The 24,074-nt window shown below is 42.2% G+C and overlaps 1 protein-coding gene and 1 long non-coding RNA gene across 9 annotated transcripts in view; one reads left to right on the top strand and one right to left on the bottom strand.

The window, feature by feature from the left end:
• The window catches only part of ZNF827 (zinc finger protein 827), a 204,967-nt gene that overhangs the window by 48,521 nt on the left and 132,372 nt on the right, over positions 1-24,074 (bottom strand). For all 8 annotated transcript variants that reach the window (XM_049905426.1, XM_049905427.1, XM_049905425.1 and 5 more), the window contains one exon: positions 16,496-16,599. In XM_049905426.1, the coding sequence (XP_049761383.1) occupies positions 16,496-16,599 (104 nt within the window). The remainder of the gene's footprint in view (positions 1-16,495; positions 16,600-24,074) is intronic.
• Positions 12,099-18,236, top strand: LOC126087746 (uncharacterized). The gene is made up of 3 exons (XR_007519837.1): positions 12,099-12,962; positions 16,382-16,557; positions 17,726-18,236. It is a non-coding gene; the product is annotated as an uncharacterized LOC126087746 (long non-coding RNA).

Below are 24,074 nucleotides of genomic sequence, written 5' to 3'. Positions count from 1 at the left end.
CCTTGTTATGATAAAGTCTTTTTGGAGCCCAAGTCTATGAAAAACAAAACATGAAACAACAAATATCCTTTTGCTGGTGCAAATCTGAAATTCCTTCTTTTAGAAATCTCTTAATTCCCATCACCTCAACAATTTGAAAAAAATAAAAATAAGCCCAAGCAGGTAAGCACTATCAAGAGGATAAGAAAATCACTTCTCTGCTAGCAAATAGTGCATCGGGCTCACTCCTTGTTCTTCAGTTGCACACATAAAGGCAGTCATGTTGGCATTCAGCTGTTTGCAAAAGGAATTAGAAAGTGCCAATGGAGATGGTCTGAGAAGCACTGAGTTGTCATCTTGAGCACATCAACTCTACAATCTGACCAGTGAGACGTCACTCTGCCTTCATTCTGAGCAGAGAAGAGCTTTTCCAATTGATCAAAGGATTCCTTATGAATCGGTGTATATGACTGCCCCAGACTCCAGGGATGCAATACAGCTAGCAATATCATTTAGGTTCAGCCAGTAATGATTTCCCAAAGGTGTAACTGCTGGTCTATCCCAGTTCTCCCACAAAACAAAAATGACTTAAATGTGCTCACAGTGTACTAAGCACCCAGGAGCATCCCGGTTGGGTTATTTATGCTTAAAAAAAAATTCAGACTCTCAAAAGTAGATGCCGGCTTGCTTGAACTCCTTTCTCTTTGTTATAAACTTGTTCTAATATATGCTTTGACAACCCTGAAGAGGGGCCATGATGGCGAGGGAACAATCTGCTCATTTCAGTCAACCAAGAAATTTTTTTAGTAACTGTAAAATCTTTTAAGTGGAAGTTTCTGTTTAAAATAGCAAAGATTTTGACCAATCTGCTCTCAGATGCCAAAAGGAAACGAACACTATGTATATAATTGGATCACTTGCAGAGCTTTCTCCACTCTCCTCCACTGTCTACCCCTCACCCAGTGAAGTCTTCGCGCTTGCATCATCCCAGAGGCAACTGCCATTCAGACTCACTCTGTACCTTACAGCCTGCCAGCAAGGAGTGGACTATTTTATCACGGAGACATATTATCTCATTCTCTATCTCCACAAACAGCCTCTGAATGCTTGAACCACTTGGCTGAAGAATGGTACAGTAACAGGTCTAGACTAGATAACAGCCTACTCTATATTCTGGTGGCAAAAAAAAAAAACCCAAAACAAAATTAAAACATTTAAAACAAAAGTTTAACCAAATGATCCATTTAGATAACGCAAATATTGAAAACTCTATGAAGAATATGCAGTTTCTCAGATATTCTGGATAACAAAATATTTTAGAAAAGTGCTTGCAATATCTGGGAATTACTGAAGATGGGAGAGAAGTGGTATATTTAACCAAAAATATTTGAACCATAGCCCATCAGTGGTTGTGGTTATTTTATTTAATAACTAGTTTTCTGATGATTTGGTATTTGCTGTTTCCAAGTATGGGAGGCAAAGAGATTCCTTATTAAGTACTGTCTTCACGAATGGGGCAAAGGCCAATTTCCCATCTTTCCCAGACGATTCACTTATTAGCAAATATGGGCTCTCTTGATCGTCAGCGGTCCGTATATACAACAAATATTTAAGAATTCTGTTGTAAATAACCGATGTTAGTGTCTTACACAACATAATTTGGTATAACATTTGCAAAATGCCATCATTAGCAGTTTCAGAACTCTAAATCACCTCTTCAGTGGCAGGACTGGCAAAATAAACACATATCCAACAGCCTCTAGGCACATTTTAGAAGAATGTTAGAGTACTTTGCAGTTTTATTGGTGAATTCATAGTTCCCTGACATAGCTCTTTATAAATAATGCTGGAGCAATTCTTCTGTGAAGCTAAATTTACCTCTCTTATGAAGGCATTCTCTTTTCTACAAGAAATTCTAAATAATGAATTTTCCTGTTCTTTTTTTTACATTCTGATTTCATGTTCTTAACTTTGTGAGCCTTTTTGTTAGTAGAATGAGATTTGTAGACATTTTTCCTCTAAGTATTCATTTAAATATCTGGATAGTCATTTTTAGCTGATTAAGAAAAAAAATTTCAACCCAACATAATAAAATATAATCCCTCCCTTACAACTTTAATAGTAAGAAAAACTAAGGTAAATACTGGACACAATTCATCATCAATAACTAATTATTAAGGAAATATGCACTGACTCCACCTACTAGGAAACTAATACTCAGTAAGTTAAATTAACTTTCTTTGCCTCTATTATCTTTACGCAGGGCCTCTCTGTTAACATTAAGCCTTTAGGAGACATTATCAGGGCTTTAAAGATGAAATAAGAAAGAGTCAGATTAACTTTTTAAAATGAAAGTAAGACCATGTCGCTTCTCTGCTTAAAACATTCCAGTGGTTCCTGGCACATCTGCAATAAAACTCAAAGTCCCTGCTATTCACTAGCCAGCTGCCGTCCAGTTAACTGACTCCCGGTGACCCCTATGTATCAGGGTAGAACTGAGCCCCCCCGCCTTAATTGTTTACACCACCCAGTTGGTGTTAGCTGCCGTGGAGTCAGTTCTGACTCAAGGCGATGCCATGTGTTTGGAGCAGAACTGCTTGCTCCATAGGGTTTTCAAGACTGGTATCTTCCAGAGGCAGATCACTAAGCCTGTTTACTGAGGTGCCTCTGGGTGGGTTCGAACCACCAATCTTTCAGCCAGTAGTGAGTGCTTAACCGTTTGTGACACCCAGGGACTCCTGCTATTCACTACAAGGCCCTGCATGCTATGGCCTGATAATCACTGCTCTTCTCCTCCTCCCCTCCAGCCTGTCTCCCTACCTGCTATCCCTTCCCCGAGCCAAGCTCACCCCACCTCAGAGCCTTGCAGTCACTGCTCCCTTTACCTGAAACATGCCCCACACATAATCTCATGGCCTGCTCCACATTTGCTTCAGGTTTCTGTTCAAATTGCATCTTCTTGAGGAGACTTTCTAGGACCATTCTACCTTACACAGACCATACCCAACTATTTTTTGTTTATTGTCTGCCTCCTCCTCCAGGGTGTCAACCCCATGAGGGCAGGGACCTTGTTTTGTTCACTGCTGTTCCCCACAACCTAAAAAGTATCTAGCACGTACCATATTTTTCGCAAACAATGCACGCACCTATGTAAATAACAGGTCCACACGTATAACGCGCAGAAATAATCAAAGTAAAACTGTGCTGGCATAGTGAGCCCATGCATATACCACACCCGTCCAGTGAGGCTTTCAGAAGTGAATTTTGGCCTCAGTCACTCGTCCTCCCATATTACAGGGAAATCATATTGATCTGTTCATTTTCTTTAATCTCCTGTTTATGTCCAAAAATAGTCCAAAAATGTTACTTTTGATCAATTGTATAATGTATAACATGGTCAAGAAGTCACAGATTGAGCTTGGTAGCCCCTCTAGTAATCAGAAAATAAACAAGCGAAACTGTGTGTCTGCTTCTATTACTTCGTTGATAATTACAGCACATTAGCTCGACCTTTGAATGTGAAAATTTTATAAGATCATCTCAAGTTAAACCAAACCAAAATCTGTTGCCGTCGAGTTGATTCCGATTCATAGCAACCCTACAGGGCAGAATAGAGCTGCCCCATAGAGTTTCCAAGGAGCACCTGGTGGACTCAAACTGCCAATCTTTTGGTTAGCAGCCGTGGCTCTTAACCACTACGCCACCAGGGTTTCCCAGGGTATGTTAGGCCTGCTTATTTCATAGTTTTATTATGTCTTCTTAGTGTCAACTGAAGTCAGCAAGCTGTAAAAAAAAAGAAAAAGGAAAGAAACTGGCATAGCGTGCTTGCGAAGATAATGTGCTGGGGGTGGGGGGAGTGCGCTGTTGGCAAAAAATGTATAATGCATGTGTTATTTGTGAAAAATATGGTACTAGCTGTGCAATTCTTATTATTTGTTGAATGAACTAATGAACTTTCTACTCATTCCAGGGGCACATACATCTCACAAAAGCTTCTCAAACTGCTCAGCAAATAATGATGCTCAGACCCTTTCATATTTAATTCTCATTTCATAACACATCAGTATCCTCTAACACTGATGGAGAAGAATGCGAAAAAAACCTAAGGGGAAAGTCAGTGAACTTGTCTGTAGCCACTGAGACCATTTTTCTAACTGATCTCTTCCATTAGGAGATTAAATAGATGCAACAGAAATGCTCGTTGTATTTCTTGATATAACTCCTGAAAATACCCTCCATCAGCACCTATTATTTTATTAATTATACCTAAGTCAATGATACTAATGAGACCAACAGTGCAATGCAACAGTACAGCGGACTGTCCCATAAACGCTGGGTAACCAAGTTAAATAACACGGTGTGTAATTCTTCCATTAACAGCCGGTGCCCTAAGATAAATTTAATTCATTAATCTCCCTTGTAAGGTTAAAAATAAGTAACCATTCTCAAACTTCAATCATTCCTCGAGTGAGTTTAGTAAGTACCCAAATTGAAATACGTATTTAAATAACGGTGGTCATATTTATAGTTCACATGATTTCACAGTTCTTTATTAATAACTTACAGGATGTACAACCTTAACATTTTTTTAAAAAAAGACTCTGCCAACAACTTGTTTGCCATTGCACAAGAAGTTTAAGAGCCTCTGAAAAAGAGCTGTCTTGTGTTGTGACCACAATCATCATATTTATGTCCTATAGCTCGAAGCACCATGAAGCTTAACTTTGCTCCTTAATATCTTCTTACTCCCTCTAATAAATTCAGTTTTTCTTTATAAATCATTCCATGCTTATCATAGGACACTAGGACAATGGAGACAAGTGGAAAAAAGAACAACATCACTCAAAGACCACTGCTATGAACATTTTGGTGAACTTTCATTTTATCCTTTTCTCATGTCCAAATGCCTTTTGAAAAAAATATTAAGTACTATGAAAGGTATGTAATCCAAAGCAAGTCTTAATATGATACCAATGGTGGTATTTTTAAAATATCACATTTTTGAGTGATAAAAGTAACAGTTGGGAGAGGGCTTTGAAAATTAACATTTTTCATAAAACTGAAAAGCAATTTGGCTAGAAATAGTGTCAAAAATAACTTTCAGATACTGAAAGCATGCCTACACGTTAAAAGCATTTGCAAGGGTACGCATTTTCTTTTTCTGAGCAAAAATTTCTCCTGCTTTTCTGCTGGCAAGTACTTACACATTGGATAACAAAATTAGTCAGCAAACAAATCATTTGTGTGAGTCATCGTGACTTTTGGGACCAAAATGGTCACCTAAAATCCACATCATCAGTTAACTCCTGCCTCCATCCATACTCTAGCAAAAACTAATAGCCAGAATTTAGACCTAATGTTTTTTTGTAAATCATTATATCTCCTCTGTTGGGGTGATCCCACTCCCTAATTACCCAGCTTTCCTATCTCTTTCCCATTCCCAAAATACAGCTCACTTCCCTGATAAGCTCACTACCCCCTTTCCTGGGACCCATCCATTCATGAATCTTTCAACTGAATGTCCCTGAGCCTAATTCCATTCAAGTTAAAAGAGAAGCAACTGATCTGAGTGACACATTCCTGGATAACTTATGGCAGGAAACTCGATTCTGCAGTTGGATGAGTCATTTGATTGGAAAGCCCACAATGGGAAAAAGGTACCTGAAGGTACATGCAACAGAAGATGGGGACATCACAAAGGTAGTAGGTGCCAGTAAACACAAGACATTAAAACAGTATTCCTAGACTGAGGTTCTTTTAATATAACATCTTAAAGACAAATCTCTAAAATAGGTTCTGTTTTTCAAATGGAGTCCCTCAGTACTGCAGTTAACACACCTAGCTGCTGAACAAAAGTTTGGAAGTTCAAGTCCATCCAGAGGCGGAAGAAAGGCCTGGTGATCTACTTCCCAAAGGCAGCCATTGAAGCCCCTACGGAGCACAGTTCTACTCTGACACAACATGGGATCGCTGAGTCGAAACGGGCTCCACGGCAACTGGCTGGCTGTTTTTTTTTTTTTTTTTCAAATATCTCCTACGAGTTATTTTCTCCAATATTTTCATCACTTCCAGCTCTTAGGCCTACCATTTTCTGTGTGAAGGAGCTCTGGTAGCACAGTGGTTAAGTGCTTGGCTGCTAGATGAAAGGCCAGTGGTTCAAATCCACCAGTGGCTCTGAGGGAGAAAGATGTATCAGTTGGTTTCCATGAAGATTACAGCCTTGAAACCCTATGTGACAGTTCTACTCTGTCCTAGAGGGCCGCTCTGAGTTGGAATCGACTCGACGGCAATGGTTTGATTTGGTTTTATTTTCTGTGGTCATGTAAATGTGATTCTGTGAAGTTGATTTCCTTGTCCAAAGCTCCAGGTTCATCACACTCATGACAAAAACTTCCAGAGAGTCAAGTATTCAGTCTCAAGAATATACAAGATAGTTTCTCCTTTGTCCAAAAGAAAATAGCTCTTTGATGATTTCTGGTTATAAAAGTAATATATACTTCTTGTAAAAATAGAAATCCATGAAATGTAAGTAAAAATCACTCGCAATCCCAACAACACTGAGATGACAGCTTTGGCATCTCTACGTCTATCCTGAGTCTTTTCCTACGCAGACACTTTCTGTTACAAATCGTGGGATCACACCATTCCTGCAGGGGTTGTCACCTGCTGTATATTCTCTTGAAGTGTATGAAAAACTCATGTAACTTCGGGTTCTAGCCAGGGGAGCTCACTGAAGAAAGATGGCTAAGAGTCATTGCTTCGTCTATGTGTTTAACAGTTCACTTAATCCAGAGATTACTCATTAAGGTTTCAAACCATTATATGGGCAAATACCAGATTCTTAAAAAAAAAATAAGTGATTTAAACGCATAGGTCTCTCCAGTGTACCTTTAAAAATTATAAAAGTAATGCAAAATAACGGTTGGAAAAAAATAAAACAACTGCTATCAATTGAAAAATACTATTTTTTCCGCATCTATTACTCTTCTCCTAACCCCCAAGTCCCTCCCACTCTTCTGTGGTAATCACTATTAACTGTTCCTTACAGATCTGTTGAGAAATTATCTATGCATATTCAAGCATGTTACGTGCACATAAAATAAACACCCTCTTTTTTTAAAACATAAATGGGATCATGTCATACAAGTTGTCTGGGGCCAATTGTTTTTTATTTTATTTTTTAACCTAACAATATTTCTTGGACATCTTTTCAAATAAATTCCTACAGGTCTCCTTTATTCTTTTTAATGTCCGTGGCATTTTCGTCATCTGTCCTCCCACAGTTTATTTCACCAGCTCTCCATCTGTGGACGTCGAGCTTGTCTTCAGCTCTTTATGCTGCAAAGCACATCTCTGTCCACATACCTTAGCATGCTTGCTCAAGTCTATTTGTAGGTTAAATCAAGTGACATGGTCACTGGAAGCATGGGTGAAGTAGAGGTAATGATGAAAGATGACACAGTACATAGTCAGCTCCTGCCCTTCCCTTGCCCCACATTATAACCTTGCCTCTACTACTTCCATGTCTGACTTCCAACTGTCAGCATCTGCATATATTTGCCAAGGGCTTTCTCTGGCCACTGAAGCCTGTTTTGCTGACTTGTGTGACAGAACAGAGTACTGAGAAATGAACTCTCCTGGGAGTAACCTTAACCAAATGACTGACTGCATGAACACCCCAGCTCTCTCACCCTTCACGTCTCTGAGTGGCGGATATGTTTAAATGCTCAGCTACTAACCGAAATGTTGGTGGTTTGGAACCCACTCAGAGGCACCTTGGGAGAAAGGCTTGGTGATCTGCTTTTGAAAGGTCAAAGCCTTGAAAACCCTATGGAACAGTTCTACTCTGCACACGTGGGATTGCCAGGAGTTAAAACTGACTCCATGGCAACTGTTTTTTGTTTGTTTTGTTTCTCACCCTTCAGGTAGGGTAACTCTCAGGCGCGCATCCTATGTTGTTTCCCTGAGTTCCCCCATGAAATTAGTGGTGACTTGTTTGATAATGTATCCTTATTAGCCACCTTCTTTTTCCTGCCTCACTTCCCCAATCCCATCAGTGTTTGCAGGTCTTGCCTCCTAAAAAAAAAAAAAAAAAAACTAACTGCACTCAAATCCTTGTCTCAGAATCTGCTTCTGGGGACCCCAAACAGTCTCTGAACTTCTGGCTTGTTCAATGATGGGAAGATTATGATAGAGCTATTCACTAAGATGGAAAAAACAGGATAGAGAGGAGGGCTTTAATTTTTTTTTTTTTTTTTTGAGAAAGGTGCAGGAAAAGTCCACACCACCCATCCATTGGTTGGTCGTACTCTAGTGACTTACATGTTCCTATGATGTTGAAAGCCATGCCACCAATCTTTCAAATACCAGCAGATGACCCATGGTGAACAAGTTTCAGCAGTTTCCAGATTAAGTCAGACTAGGAAGAAAGGCCTGGTGATCTATTTCCAAAGATTGGCCAAGGAAAATCTTAAGGATCACAAGAGAATATTCATATTGTCCAATAAGATAGCGCAGGACTGGGCAACATTTCATTCTCTTATACAATGGGAGCCGACTGGGAGGCAGCTAACAGCAACGTGGGGAAAGTGGGAGGTGAGGAAAAAGAAGTATTCAGTGTGGGACCTGTCCAATTGAAGGAATTCGAGGGGCTTCTGTGTGGGGACGTCTTAGCAGAACACCGGAAACTATTTTGTAAACACAAAGATTGGCCATCCTTTTGTGCTGCTAGTTAAAATCTTTCTTTTCTGGTTGATAAATTAATAACAGAAAAGTAAGTGTTTTGCCAAAGGAAGCACAAAACGAAGCCTCTATATATATTCCCACAACTACATCAAGAAAGTGCTGGCATGTGATGTGGGGGATGTCTTTCTTAACTGGGAGAGGTGCTCATTTGGCCTACATATGGGAATACAAAATGGATTTGTTTGAATGAAAATAGATGGTCTAGTTTGCTAGTGGAATGACTTTCCCTTTTTTTCTACCCTGGTTACCCCAGGGCAGTTGCTGCCCTGAGAAGGAATAAACACAAAGAAGAAATTGCACGAAATGAGAATATGTATTTTTGATAGCAAAGGAATGGAAGAACATATTGTATATACAGAAAAGGCCTTGTGAATTGAATTAGCCAGTCCCAAACTGAAGCCAGGGTCACTACATTGTAATTTTCAAACACTCTCCATCATCTATTACACACACGCTCAAGACTTTGGCCTTTTATGGCACCGCTCATTCTCAAGGCATCTAAATAGTCTTTGTAAAAGTAAAAACACAACCGCAGGCATTGCTGAGGCCTTATACAAGGGTGTTCAGCATGTTTTATGTGAGTCTGTCCACATTTGCTCTGCTCAGAGGGTACCAGTCAGCCCAAGGCCAAAAAGTGGCCGCAGCCCCAAGGGGTAGCCTCTGCCTGAGAAACAAATTCCTTGAACTGGGTTTTAAAAACGGCTTTTGGATTTTACCATTTCCTACAAAGTACAAACATGAAAGTGTTGATGATGATCTTTAATCCCAAGTGATTCAACCCATGTGCCATATGGGCAGATAAGAGAAGCCTGGCCAAAAATCCGTCTACTTTCTGTCTCGTGGCTTTCTATAGATATTTCAGGTGAAGCATCTAAACAGGTGTACACTCCTGCTTTGCGAGGGTTGTTGCTGTTGTCAGCTGCCGTCCAATTGGCCCCCAACTCATGGTGACCACATGCATGGCCAGATCAGACTGTTGTGATCCACAGGGTTTACATGGGCTGACTTTTGGAAGTAGATAGCCAGGTCTTTCTTCCTGGTCCGTCTTAGTCTGGAAGCTCTGCTGAAGCCTGTTCAGCATTGTAGCAACAACACACAAGCCTCCACTGACAGGTGGGTGGTGGCTAGACTTGAGGTGGATTGGCTGGGAATCTACCCTGGGGCTCCTACATGGAATTCTACCACTGAACCATCATTACCTCCTTGCAAGGGTTACCACTCTTAAGAAAAGTGTGCCTGGATTTAATTTATAAAGATTCAGTGTGTGAACTCCAGTACGGCTGCCCTGCAGAGACCCAGTTAGTTATATTTTTGAGAAGGGCTAAACTGAATACAAAACTGACAGCATGTAATGCAAGAACTTTCTCTACAAAGATTTTTAAACAGAGTAAACAGCTTCCCTTTGGAATACACCTACACTCTAAGGCCAGACGAGGTTGGTGAGGGACAGATGGGGCTAGCCGTGAGTACACAATGTTCAGTCTCCAATAACATTATCTGGATCAGGAAAATCCATAAAGATGAAACTTCCTCTCCCTAGTAATCAGCTGGACAGACCATAACTGATCTACAGCAAGTACATAAAGTAATACCATAGGCAGAGTAGAACAGTTCTCAAATTTGAAACACGACAGGCAGAAGATGTACCAACCAACACGTCACGTAGTTCAGGGCAAGATGTTTGCACAACAAATGGACGTTTCTGCAAACTAAACATCATATAATTGAAAGCCCACTGTCATCATCATCACTGTCATGGTCCGGAGGGAATGTATACTCATAGTGATGGCCTGGAGGTGACTACTTGGGACAAGACCTACCTACTGGCCCTGAAAAATGCAGAAATACTATGTCTACAGCTTGACCAATTTTTACAAAGTTACATACACATGTGGTCTGCACCCAGATAAAGAAACAGAACATTCTGGTTTCCTAGAAGCCCCTCATTAAGATGCCCCTGCCAGTGACGAAACCAGGTGCCATGGAGTTGACTCTACTCATGATGACCCCGTGTGTGCCAGAGAAGAACTGTGCTCCACAGGGTTCTCAATGGCTGATTTTTCAGAAGTAGATTGCTAGGGCTTTCTTCTGAGGCACCTTCAGACAGACTTGAATGGGAGCTTATCAGCACAGTGTGTTAACCATTTGCACCACCCAGGACCCTGGCCAGTTACTGCCACCTTCTAACACTGTGTGTCTCAAGAATTATATATGGCGATTTGTCCCTTCCTCATCTCAGTGGGGCTGACAGAATTTTACAAGTGGAGCCCCTACACCAGACTCTAACTGCTCCCTGTACCAACATATACAACTGGGTGGTACAAATGGTTAACGTGTTCAACTGCTAACCGAAAGGCTGGAGGTTTGATTCTACCCAGAGGCACCTTGGAAAAAAGGCCTCCCATTCTACTTCTGAAAAATCAGCCACTGAAAACCCTAAGGAGCGCAGCTCTACTCTAATACATATGGGGTTGTATGAGTCAGAATCAACTGTACAGCAACTGGTGTGATAACTGTTAGCTTCCTCCTCTGTAGACAGTGAAGTGATTTCATCAAGAAGGAGTTTAACTGACAAAATGACACATACCAACACCCAGTGTTCTACTGTTTATCTACGGCTTAGTCTGAGTTTAAAAAGAATCTGTTGTGTTTGAGAAAGGATTGAAGAAAACACTTTGCTGTAATCCGGGATAGCTTTATGTTTCTTTCTCAAGGCCTAAGTTGCGAAGTCTTAACATAAATGAAGGTGATATGTACCCATTAGGACATATCTTTTAAGCCAGCTGTCTTAAAAGGGCAATTCATATCTGGCCCATAGCACGGCAGGCTAAGAGTTAGCTACTGGCAGCACCCTAATGCAGGGTGTCATTTGTTTAGATTTCAGAAAAGTATATGACATGGTACCACTTATATTAGATTGAAGGGCAGAAACAGAGAGGGGAAAATGGATCAAGAATTGGCCTGGGGACAAAGTAGACGATTCCAAACCAGTCTTTTATTTGACATCAAATCCTGATTGTCGTACTGAGTCCTAAAAGGAACTAAATTATCCCCATGCTGGCCAAAAGTAGCTTGTCTTTGTGAGGAACGCTTGTATTTTTTCCCCTTGTTTATTGTAAACAAAAAGAAGAAAAAAAAAATTTTTTTTAAAAACAAGTTAGCAAATAATGGGGATAAGAATTAACAAATAAAATTGTTGACAGGTTTTATGTCTTCTAACTCCAAGCTCAATCTAAAATAAAACAGAAACATTGGTGACTCCAAACACTATGGAAGAATTCCACGGAGACCCACATTTTCCTTCACAGGCGCCCTAGCTGCATTTTTGTTTTTTGGTTTAATACAGAACAAACATACTGTGACTTCAAAATTGTAGCAAAACAGAATTGAAGCTCCACATTGTTTACAAACAATTCTATTAAAATTGTATTATATTCTATTAAAAGCCTTTGCTTACAGGAAGACCAGGAGAAAACATACACCGCTGCAGGTAAGATGGTCATGGCTCTACTCAATACAGAATCACCCGACCTGCCCTAAAACACATCTGACCTCGGAGTCCTTCTTCTATTAAGGTAAATCTTCTACAGGGTGACAACAACAAATTAAACAAAGCACATTAAGTTATACCAGGTCCATAATTTCTATCTCCTCTGTAACAGGAAGGTACTTCGATTTCTTTTGCGAAATCACCATTGGCAACACCACTACCCAGGGTGCACTCACTAATCTATTCATGGCTTTAAGGATATGCTTCGCCCACATCCCTCCGACAGAAGGTGACAGTAGCTTTTAAGTCATCATTTTATTAAGGATCCCTGATGTTATCCCTAAGACAATAGCAGCAGGTAAAAATGTTACGTCTTTGCTCATGAGCATTCTCTGGTTCTCAGAAAAGTCATCTAGAAACACTGGCAACTGTGTTTATTCTGTTTCCCTGGGAGGGTGGCAGCTGTGTGTCTCAGATACCATCTGCCGAAAGGCAAATGCCTCGTTAACTGTGCTATTCTAGATTTCTTCACAGTCCACGTTTCTACTAATCTCTCCCCACTTTGCTAGCCTCCTTACTGCTTACTTCACTCTCCAACAGGCCTGAAACACAATCTACCACATGGAATCTACCATGAGCCCTCCTGGCCCGGGAGCTGTTAGGCTTCAACTGGTACTCTCATCCGGTACATCTCCCCTGCTCTATGGCATGCGGAAGAAATTTCATCCCACTGATAGAAGATATGCAGGTAGATACACATATATACACACACACACACCCCTGAAATAGTGCAATGAGATTTTAGCATTTGCCAGGGATTTCTTAGACTGGAACTAGGTACGCTGAACTTACTAATTTGGTCTCCACTAATCGGGAATCTGAGATAATTATCTGGACCGACATTTATCTTTGCATTATCTGCGGAAAGACAAGGTTTGCTAAGTACACAGAAGAGTATGAATAATATTATGGAAGTAATGTTTAAACTAAGAGAAGATTTCTAAGGACTCTGAGGCTTTTGTTTACATACTAACAACTGTCATGTTGACTGCAAATTATTTCTGACCTGGTCACTAAAGCCAGGTGTCACCTTCCAGGCTTTCCCATTCCTGCAGAGGCAATGTCATTCCCTAATTCAACCAGCTTATAGCAAAGCTGGAGTGTCTGGGGGGCACATTTGGCTGCTAACTGAAAGGCTGGAGGTTCAAGCCCAACCAGAGGCACTTCAGAAGAAAAGCCTAGTGACCTGAAAAATCAGCCATTGAAGACCCTGTGGAGCACAGCTCCACTCTGACTCACATGGGGTCACCATGAGTTAGAACTGACTGGACGGCAAATGGTTAGGTTAGTTTTACAGCAAAGCTAACGAGTCCCCCCACCTCCACCCCCACCCTAAGCCATTCAACTGGCCCTTTGCTTCTTCCAGTCATGCCCTCCTTTCCTAGCTACCCAGGCCCTCCTTAACAATGCCACCCCAGAATTAGACCATCCCTGTTGGGCTCTAGTTTCTTGTCCTGGTCCTCTTCAAGAATTCAGCAATCTGCTTCCAAAATTTTTTCTTAGAATCCATGACTCTTTTACCCCAGAATGTCAAGATCCTCAACTCTAGCTTCAACTTCCTTGCTCCCAGCACAGCTTTTAGCAGAGTCAATAAACCAAACCAAACCCGTTGCCGTGGAGTTGATTCTGACTCATAGCAACCCTACAGGACAGGGCAGAGCTGCCCCCATAGGCTTTCCAAGGCTGTAAATCTTTACGGAAGCAGACTGCCACATCTTTCTCTCATGGAGTAGCTGTTGGGTTCTAACTGCTGACCTTTTTGTTAGTAGCTGAGCGCTTAACCACTGCACCACCAGGGCTCCTTGAGAGTCAGTGTAGGTCCACTTTATCGATCTGAGACCTGTGGGACAAGATGTGTTTTGGGATTCATAATTTTTCTAATGTTAGAAAAATAATATGGTGCATAAAACGTATTTTCCGTAACACTCCTAGAGGCCCGGGGCAGCACTCAGAATCAAGCACACTGATATTTCTGCCACAACATGTATGTATTTCCCTCTTGGTGTAATAAATAAAGCCTATGAAGAGCTTCCTCATTAGGTTTTGCCACCAAGTAATTTAAGAATTTGGTTTGTAGAGCTCTGTGGATTTCAGAACCGTGGATAAGCGACTGGGGTCCCGTAGAGGGTTTAAAATAAGACATTTATCATGGCCCTATACGTGAAAGAACTGTTTTCCTTCAAAGCTTTGCAACTGGAAACTTTTGTTAATTCAGACTGGTCTTCTCTACAATTAGTCCAAATTATTGAGGCTTTCCTTACAGAATATCTCTTCAGATTACGGGGACCTTCACGATCATAAGGCTGTCCCTATCATTTTCCATTTTTTCTGATTTTTAACTCCATTTCCAAAGTATTTTCAGCTTGCTTATTTTTCTTGAAAAAGTCTTTCTTCAGCTATCTACTTTTGCAAAATGTAAATAGAGTCATTTTGCTTATCCTCTGCCTACAGACAGGCTTTATGGATGTTCAGGAGATTGGTTATCTTTTAGAATGGTGGATTTACATTGCACAAATCCCAGTTATTGCTGACCCCTCAAAAATACAACAGTTTAGCATTTAAGCTCTTGTGAGTTTATCTAATTTGTAGTATCAGCCTATCAAGCAAATCATAGAAAATTCCCCTATGCACAGTAAAACATACACTGTATCACTCTTTGCAGTCAAGTTAACTTGACCAATAAAGCCCTTTCTTTAAATACAGCCAAACCAAACATGAAGCCACCAACTCAAGGTTTGCACATACATCATGGGATGCTGGCCGTATGGGTCACAGCACTCCGACAAGCAATTCCTAGACAGTTATTTTGACATTAGAAAGTCACCATCCGTCAACTTAACAGCAGGGCAATAATTCTGAGACTCGGGAGATGGCTATTGAAAACAACACTGTGGGAGTAAACGGTAGTTCAAACAGCCCCAGTTTGAGAGCGAAGACATAAACTAGGCGGTGTCTTTACACTTCTAGAACCAGCTATTATGCAGTGTGTTTTTGTGTAAGCATGTTATTTCTGGTGTTTGAACAGAAGAGCCCTGCAAAGCTGAAAAGCATGCAGGTACCCGGACTCTTGGCCTGGATGTGTGGAGATGAGAAGAGAGGGATATACCATCCGAAGATTAAACAACAAACAAAGAGCTGCTTTTCCCGTCTGCTTGTCATACGCCACCTCTAATGACCTCTAGCACTCCAAGACAATATTTCAGAAAGTGATACTTGACTCTTTCTTAATTGCAAGATAATCAGATCTACAGCCATCTGGGATCCAAGGCTCCTTGGGTCCACGGAGGACTCTTGGGCTTTATTCTTGAAGGGGCTACAGGGCAACAACCTAGTAAGGGCCCCACCTGTAGCATGTAGCCTGGGTCTCTCGCTCTGCTCTCCAGGACAAGTGCATGGATATGGAGGCCACTGAGTGCTTCTAAAATCTGGTCAATAGCTGGGAACAAAGGGAACAGCTAGCAGGAGGTTCTCTAGCTGCTGGATGGCGGTGAGGAGGGAATGGAGTGTGAGCTGCAGTGCAGTGGTGGTTCTCACATGTTCCCATTTCACAATTAACTCTGAGGGATGCCCATGATGTTGATAAGGGGAAAATAAGCACATCTTTGCTTTAACCCTCGAAAGGAGAAGTGAAAAAGGAAGAATGGATAAGAAACTCTGCATTGGTGGTTGAGATGGCAAAAAAAGGAGTGTTAGATGGATACAAACCAGGTACTAAGGCTAAGAAGAGGGATGAAATCTAGGTGGCAAGATTGTCCTCATGAGCTGTGTTGCTTCCATGGAAACCAGCATGGTCTTTGTGGCGGCCCACACCCAACTGGGATCACCGCCTTCCCTGCTGGGGACTCCTGCTCTCCCAACTTCTCTCCCATACCTTCCTGGCTGCCTGCCTGAAATACTGACAACACGTGCAGCGAACTATCTCCTGGTTCTACTTCGCTGTTTGAAAGAAAAAAGAAATTCACCCTACAGAGGAACTATCAGCAGGGGAAGAACAATAAGCTCCTAAAGCAAAGATGAAGAGGTTTATTACTGTCTACATTTTATTTCCATAAACTTTTGTGGCTGGTTAAATTGAGTTTTCTCCCTCTTTTTTTTTTAAAACCCTAGCTTTGCATGGAGAACTACAATACACAGGCTGCAAACATCTGAAAATTCACACATTTCAGAAAAGCGGTTTTTAAGCCCCTGATAGCAGAAGCGCAGTCAAGAACGTGTCCATACCTGGAGCTGACATTCTTCCGTGAAGCACAGACTGGACAGGCAGCAGGTCTTTTGAATTGGAGGTGAATGGTGATTGTCTAAAGGTATCTTCTGAAAAGAAAGGGCTGGGGGTGGGGGAGGAGGAGCGAGGTTTAGTAAATGCAAGTTATTTAAGATACCCAGAGCATCTGGCCCCAAATATACATACACACACAAATGCTGGATAAGGTATTTTAAGAAAACGATGTTTAGAGAGTCTAAGATGATAGCGCTTAAAATGGAGAAAGAAAATATATTACATCGGACAAGTGCCATCTGTACGTTTTGCCTATTGGTGTTATACTTAGGGTGAATATATGAAATACCATCTTTGAAACACTGTTAAATCCAGAGACCAGGACAGCAGAGCGATACATTTTCCTCTTTCTCTATACTTCCTGTGAATATATGCTAAGCCCAGTTGAAGACTGACCGTGGGGGTCTGAATGGCAAAGGGCCTGCCCGCGGGTTTTCCCAGTGTGGGTGGATTTGCCCCAGTTCACCCACATTTTGTCACCTGAGCCCTCAGGGACCCACAGACCACATCAGAAGGGCAGCTGGCTGGAGTCAGGGGCCATGAAACCGAAGGCAACAACTCACTGTCCCCACGGGAACGGAAAGTGCACTCTAGAATTGTCTCAGTTCTGAAGGAGCTAATGTCAGAAAATGGGGCTACCAGAAAGGACCCCGGGGAGCACCTTTGTTTTACATGAAACTGAGGCCCTGACTTCAGTGAGCCTAAGCTCCCCTAGTGACACTCAGCAAGATTAGCACCAGGGATCCTAGACACCCTAGTTGAGGATATCAGCTAGTACCACTGCCACAGGGAACACAAAGGACTCAGATGCTTTTAATGAGAGGGTGTTAACCCAATCACAGCATATCTTCCATGCCTCTGAAGGAAACTGGAAATAAGTACTGGGAATTTGAAAATACTCAGGTACCCATCTGAGCCCAACCTGGAATAATGGACAGTCCGATTTATTTACCAGGTGTCCCTGGGTGGTGTGAACAGTTAACGTGCTCAGCTGCTAACCAAAAGATTGCAGATTGAGTCCACCCAGAAGTGCCTCAGAAGAAAGGCCTGGTGATCTATTTCCAAAAAAATCAGCCACTGAAAACCCTGTAGGTGATAGCTTTACTCTTACACACATGGGGTTGCCATGAGTTGGAGCCAGCTCAACGGCAACTGGTTTTATTTATTTACAACAGAAGGAATTCAATCCCCACCCCGTCTGGAGCAAGGCAGAATGAAGAAAACCAAAGACACAAGGGAAAGGTAAGTCCAAAGGACTAATGGACCGCAACTACCAGAGCCTCCACGAGACTGAGCCCAGCACAACTAGATGGTGCCCGGCTACCACCACCGACTGCTGTCAGGGATCACAACAGAGGGTCCAGGACAGAGCTGGAGAAAAACGTAGAACAATATCTAAACTCACACACACACACACACACAGAAAGACCAGACTTACTGGTCTGACAGACTGGAGAAACCCCAAGAATATAGCCCCCAGACGCCCTTTTAACTCAGTACTGAAGTCACTCCTGAGGTTCACCCTTCAGCCAAAGATTAGACAGACCCATAAAACAAACAATAATACGCATAGCTCAACCTATGTATATGAGACCAAATGGGCATGCCAGCCCAGGGGCAGGGATGAGAAGGCAGGAGGGGACAGGAAAGCTGAATGAATGGAAACGGGGAACCCAAGGTCCAGAAGGGAAGAGTGTTAACACATTGTGGGGCTGGCAACCAATGTCACAAAACAATATGCGTATCAATTGTTTAATGAGAAACTAATTTGGTTTGTAAACTTTTACCTAAAGCATAATAAAAAAAAATCAAATAAAAGAAGGAATTTAATCAAGGGAACTGGGGACACAGGCCATAGAAGGTCCTTGGGGACAGTAATGCAGCTCAGGAACAGCAGGAAGCCACCACCACCCTGAGGCTGGAGGGACAAAAGGAGGTGGTCAGCAGAGCCCTGTGGGGGATACAGCTGCTGCAGGAGACAGAGAGAAAGGCCAGAAATACCCGAGCTCCTCCTTCAACCTCCCCCCGCCCCCACCATTTCCCACCAGGGCCTCCCCTTGGCCAAACCTTCCCCAGAGTCCAGGCAACACAGGCTGCAGAGGTCAGCCCCCTGCAACAAGGAACAGATCAGGGAAAGGAACAGATGTAAAGGCACACGAGCCTAGGGCTCCCACGATTGGTGCTGCTTTTCTAAGCCTGCCTTTTCTGAACAGGCTATGATTACTATTATTAAATATTAAAAAGGAAATATTACAGTGAAAATGGAAGATGCATAAAAAAAATGAAGTAAAACGGATTGATAAACAATATGGTTTTACATGACTGTTAGGCTAGAATTAATGTCACTTTGTATAGCATGGTTTTTATTTATATCTTAAGCACCAAACAATTTAAATAGCCTTAAACACTGAATTGGTAAGTAGATGACTGGAGTGGAGAACTGGAGGGGAGAGGTATGTCTGATGGCTAAGACCATGTGTTCCCTCGAGAATGGGCAGCTCTGGGTTTAAATCCCAGCTCCACTACTTAGCAGCTGTGTGACCTTGCACAAGTTACTTAGCATCTCTGAGCCTTCATTTCCTGTCTATGAAATGGGATGATAACAGCATCCACACCTCACAGGGGAGCTGTGAGGATGGAATAAGATAGTCCATGTAACAAGCTTTACAGAGGGCTGGGCACATAGTAAATGCTCAGTAAATGTGAGCTACTTTTACTTATGTTTTGTTTATATCTCTGGAGCATAAATTAATCAACTTTTCCTCATAAGCTGACAAAAACTGGAGGTTCTTTGTGTTGAATCCATTGCAAAATGATGAAAAGGTCAGCCCTGGCTAGATGACTGCTGGGGTGATAAGGTTAATCCCAACTTGTTCCTTTAAAAACAAAACCAGGAACACCTGCTTAGAATCAAAGAACTTTCAACGAGATAGAAGCCTTAGAGGATTCCCGGCAAAACCCAGAGTGTGAGATTTCTCGACTCCCACCTCATCAGCTCTGAAGCTTATAAATAAGGTGACAGAGGCACCCTGAGTGTCTGAGGGGACGTTCACATGGGAAGCACAATGGATTGGCTCATGGGTACACAGTGAAGGTCAGACAGCGCACCCTCACGTCACCGTGACTCTAACTAGGGAAATTACCCTCAAATCAGAGTTCAGGGGAGCCCTTGGAACTGTTTTGCCTGAGATTTAGAGACTCCCTTTTGGGGACACCAAGAGGTTAGAAAGGGGACCCCTAAAGGAAGGTGTGCACTGCCATTATTCCCTTATTCCTACAGCAAATGCTTGTTGGCCTCCATAAATGAGGAGTATTTCCTGGACTTCTGGGAAGGTTTGGCCAATGGGAGGCGCTGGGAACATAATGGCCAGCAAAGCTGGCTCTGGCTCTGAGATGGTTAATTTTATGAGTCAACTTGGCTGGGCTATGGCGCCCATTTGTCTGGTCAAACGCTAGTCTAGATGCTGTTATGACATAGCTACATGTGATAAAATCAGTTGTCTTAAGAGGCCTCGTTCAATCAGTTGAAGGCCTTAAGAGCAAAAAGGACGTCTTCCCTAGGGTGTATGAGGCCTGCAGATTATAAATAGACATCTTGCCTCCACTCTTCCTGTTGTCTGACGTACGGATTTTAGGACACAACACGGAAGGAATCTCCAGCCTGTCATCTACGGATTTTAGACGTGCCAGCTCACCACCATTGTGTGAGCCAGTTCCTTAAGTCTCTCTCTCTCTATACACACACACACACACACACATATATATATATGCTGTTGTTGTTTAAAAGACAAAGTAGGAAAAACTCATAAAAGAACATTTAAAAAAAAAACAAACTTGTTGCCATACAGTCAGTCTCAACTTGTAGAGACCCCAGGTGTTACAGAGTAGAATTACTCTATCAGATGTCCTTGGTTGTAAACTTTATAGCAAGCAAAGGAGCCCTGGTGGCACAATGGTTAAGCACTCGGCTGTTAACCAAAAGGTTCAAACCCACCAGCCACTTTGCGGGAGAAAGATGTGGCAGTCTGCTTATGTAAAGATTTACAGCCTTCAAAACCCTGTGGGGCAGTTTTACTCTGTCCAATAGGGTTGCTTTGAGTCAAAATTGACAGCATATAACGCAACAATCTTTACGTATGCAGACTGCCAGGCTTTTCTTCCACAGCACCACTGAGTGAGTTAGAATCACCAGTCTTTAAGTTAGAAGTCAAGCACAGCTGGCACCAGTGTGGCTCCTGTGGTAAAGCCCACTGGTACCTTTAAAACCAACTCTACAGTTTCTAGGTGAACAAGGCCGAGGCAGCCATGCTATATCGTGGGAAAGTCTCCCAGGTTTCACCGAGTGGTGGAAACAGGCTAGCTCTGCTTCTTCATATGTTCTCTTCAGCAGGAAGATTTCCACCCAGTGAGGACTGAAGCCCTATTATCACCTAGACGCTCAGAATAAATTGAGTTGAAAAGGAGACAATCACTGAGGGAAACAACATTCCAAATAATTTTCTACCCTGGATGCCAGCTTTATCCTGTATAAAAAAGAAAAGATTTCTTTAGACGGAACAGAGAATTAGAAGGGAGCCATGGTGAATACTAAAACCTACAAAAGACCAGCAATGCTTCTGTGGGGCAAAGAATGAATGGAGAAACTTTCAGACGTCAAGGCAGCTTAGGCCTGGTGTAAGGTCTTATCTGTAAAGAGAACATATTAGATTAACAGAGCACCAAAGCTCAGGCCGGACACACACTACCTTGCTCTACTTTATATTCATTCTTGCCGGGGATGGGGGAGTGCCTCAGCGTTAGCAGTCTTGGGGATCAGGGGATCTGACTCTAAATTTCATACTGGTGACTTCATAGTTTAGTGGCCTTTGGCAAGTCAATAGCTTCTCTAGCCTCAGTCTCATCATTGGAAAAGAGGTGGAGGGTTAAGTGAGATATTTTATGTTAAAGTTCTTAATACATACCATAGTACATGCTCAATAAAAAAACAACAAAAATAACACACATATTGCTTACCAGAAATCTGGCACTGTTCTTACATGCTTTGTGAGTACTAACTTCATTTAATCCTCAGAACAACCTTATGGGGAAGTCACCATTAGTATTATAGCCATTTTACAGATGAAGAGACTGAAGCACAGAGAAGTTAAGTAACCTGCTCACATCCAGAGAGCTGAGCCAGGATTTGAATTTAGGCAGGCTGGTGTCACAGTCCACACCCTACCCCGCTAGGCTACACTGCCTGTAATGGGGAATTCATAGACAATATAAACAGAGGCACAGAATTGATAGACAATATAATAGAGGGTCAGCGAAAAAGAGGAAGACCCTCAACAAGGTGGACTGACACAGTGGCTGCAATAATGGGCTCAAACATAGCAAGGATTGTGAGGATGGTGCAGCAGGACCAGGCAGTGTTTCATTCTGTTCTACACAGGGTCACCGTGAGTTGGTACCAACTCAAGGGCACCTAACAACAATAACACAAACCCATGTAGCCTTCTCGGAATGGACAGAGCAAAAGGAAGAGATTGAGGATGAAGGGATGAAAGGGTTTGGGAAACAGCCATTTCAGTATGCAGAATCCCGCGTAGCTGAAGGAAGACATTTTCAACAGACACACAAAGTGAGAATGATTTTAGTTTTTACTTCTGTCTGAAAGTCTACCTATACTCCAATTTCCCGAAGCTCCTGTAACCCATGGGCCTGGTCAATTTGCGATCCTAAACTTTGGTGTGAGATCACAATCTCCATTGCCTGTAACCACTGCTTCAGAGAACAGGCATTTCCCTGTTATTAAACCTAAATGAAGAGGAAAGGTGTCATTAGATGTTCATAAACCTTTATTTCAGAGCAGACAGGAAGCTCATCATGACACTATGCTATGTAGGCATCTTTCTTTCTACCACCCAATTGACATCTACATTCCAGGAAGAGAGAGAGGAGAGAAACCAAATTTGGAACATACCCTATATAGCATGTGCTTGCTTGATGGGATTGGATCTTCAAACACGTTGGCCATCTTTCTCTCCGCCCATGTTCTGAGAGGACAGAAGACACTGAACCTGTAACTTAGAGACTGGGCTGGCAGGGCCAAGCAGCAATGTCGAGACAGTGCTCCTGAAGCTTTTTTTCTCCTCCTGTGTTTTACGGTGATTTAAGGCACAGAGGCACATTTGATCTTGGCTGACGCCCAGCTCTGCTGCAGATAAAGCACTAGGGTAAGTGGCGGTGGGTCCAGCCCCCCATTTATGCTGAACAGTGGCTATCATTGTTGGGAGACAGTGGTGGGGCAGGAAGTTCCAGAGGTGCCTGATAACAGGATGGACCCGGTCTGCATCTTCCCAGGGAGGAGAGCAAACAAAATAAATCAGACTCAACGATGTATGCTTCTTTGAAGCAGTGTCCAGGGCCCTTCAACTGGTAACTTAGTCGGGTACTGATTCTTCCAGAAAAGGAGCCAGTCTGTGAATGGCCCATGGCCCTTGTTTCCTGACTCTCCAGCTGCCTAAACGTTAGTCATCTTACTATGAAAAGGCCTCGCCATTAGAAAGTAAGCAAAGGAAATGGAAAAAGGCAAAAGTTAAATTGTCAAAGAAACGGATTTATTTCTAGTCAATGTTTTTGGCAAAAAGTTGGTACAGGAGGAGGCTGAAACAGATAGCTAAATGGGGGAGAGAACCATCACTTATTTCCACTGAACAAAATCGCCACCTACGACAAACTATTCTCTCTGGCCCCGGTAACCTGTAAGACCGAGCTAATTCCTATAAATAGTCCATAAACTTTCAGCTGCAGAGTCTGGAAGCTGTTGCAATAGACTTAGAACCGCCCAATTCCTCTGTTACTTTTCCTGTTTTTTGTTATTTAGAATCGATCTTGCAAGCTTTTATCTATTCGAGTTTCTTTCCTGGATAAAAGTGAAATGGACACCAAATGGGTATTTTTATTTTTCTCCTGCAGAAAATCTAAGGGCTGAAATCTGAAGGGACAGTGCCGTCACTGTGACTGGACAATTCCAGTCATCAGACAGCGCAGACTGGAGGTTAGTAGCACAATGCCGCGGGAAAAAAAAAAAAGATTTACAATAAATAATAAAACAGTTCATAAAAGATTATGGCCCTAACTAGTGATACATTTTGCTAAGTGCAGATTGTGGCACAAATATTTCCACCTTTAACATCTGATTGCCAACAGGAAGCTCTACTTCATGCAGAACTGAAGGCCCAGCTATTTAAAAGCCACCCCACCCTGTGTGTCACCATAAAACCCAAAAAGTTACGGGAATTCACATTTTGATGGCAAAAACCAACACAGAACAAAAAGAAAATGAAAAAGGAGGAGAGGATACAGCATATAAGAGAAAGTTAAGGGAAAAAAAATGTTATGTTTAGTAATGACACAATAGTTTTAGAGGAGCAACAGAGGGAAATAATTTTTTTTCCTTCAAAAAGACAGTTAAGGTAACTCGCAGGACTAAACTTGGGAATGGCAAATAGAAAAGAAAGATACAAACTAAACAAAGAA

Source organism: Elephas maximus, chromosome 13 (genome assembly GCF_024166365.1).
Source record: "Elephas maximus indicus isolate mEleMax1 chromosome 13, mEleMax1 primary haplotype, whole genome shotgun sequence".
In the NCBI taxonomy this organism is placed as follows: domain Eukaryota; kingdom Metazoa; phylum Chordata; class Mammalia; order Proboscidea; family Elephantidae; genus Elephas; species Elephas maximus.
Note: the sequence above shows the minus strand (reverse complement) of the source record. Positions and strands in the feature narration are given on the sequence as shown.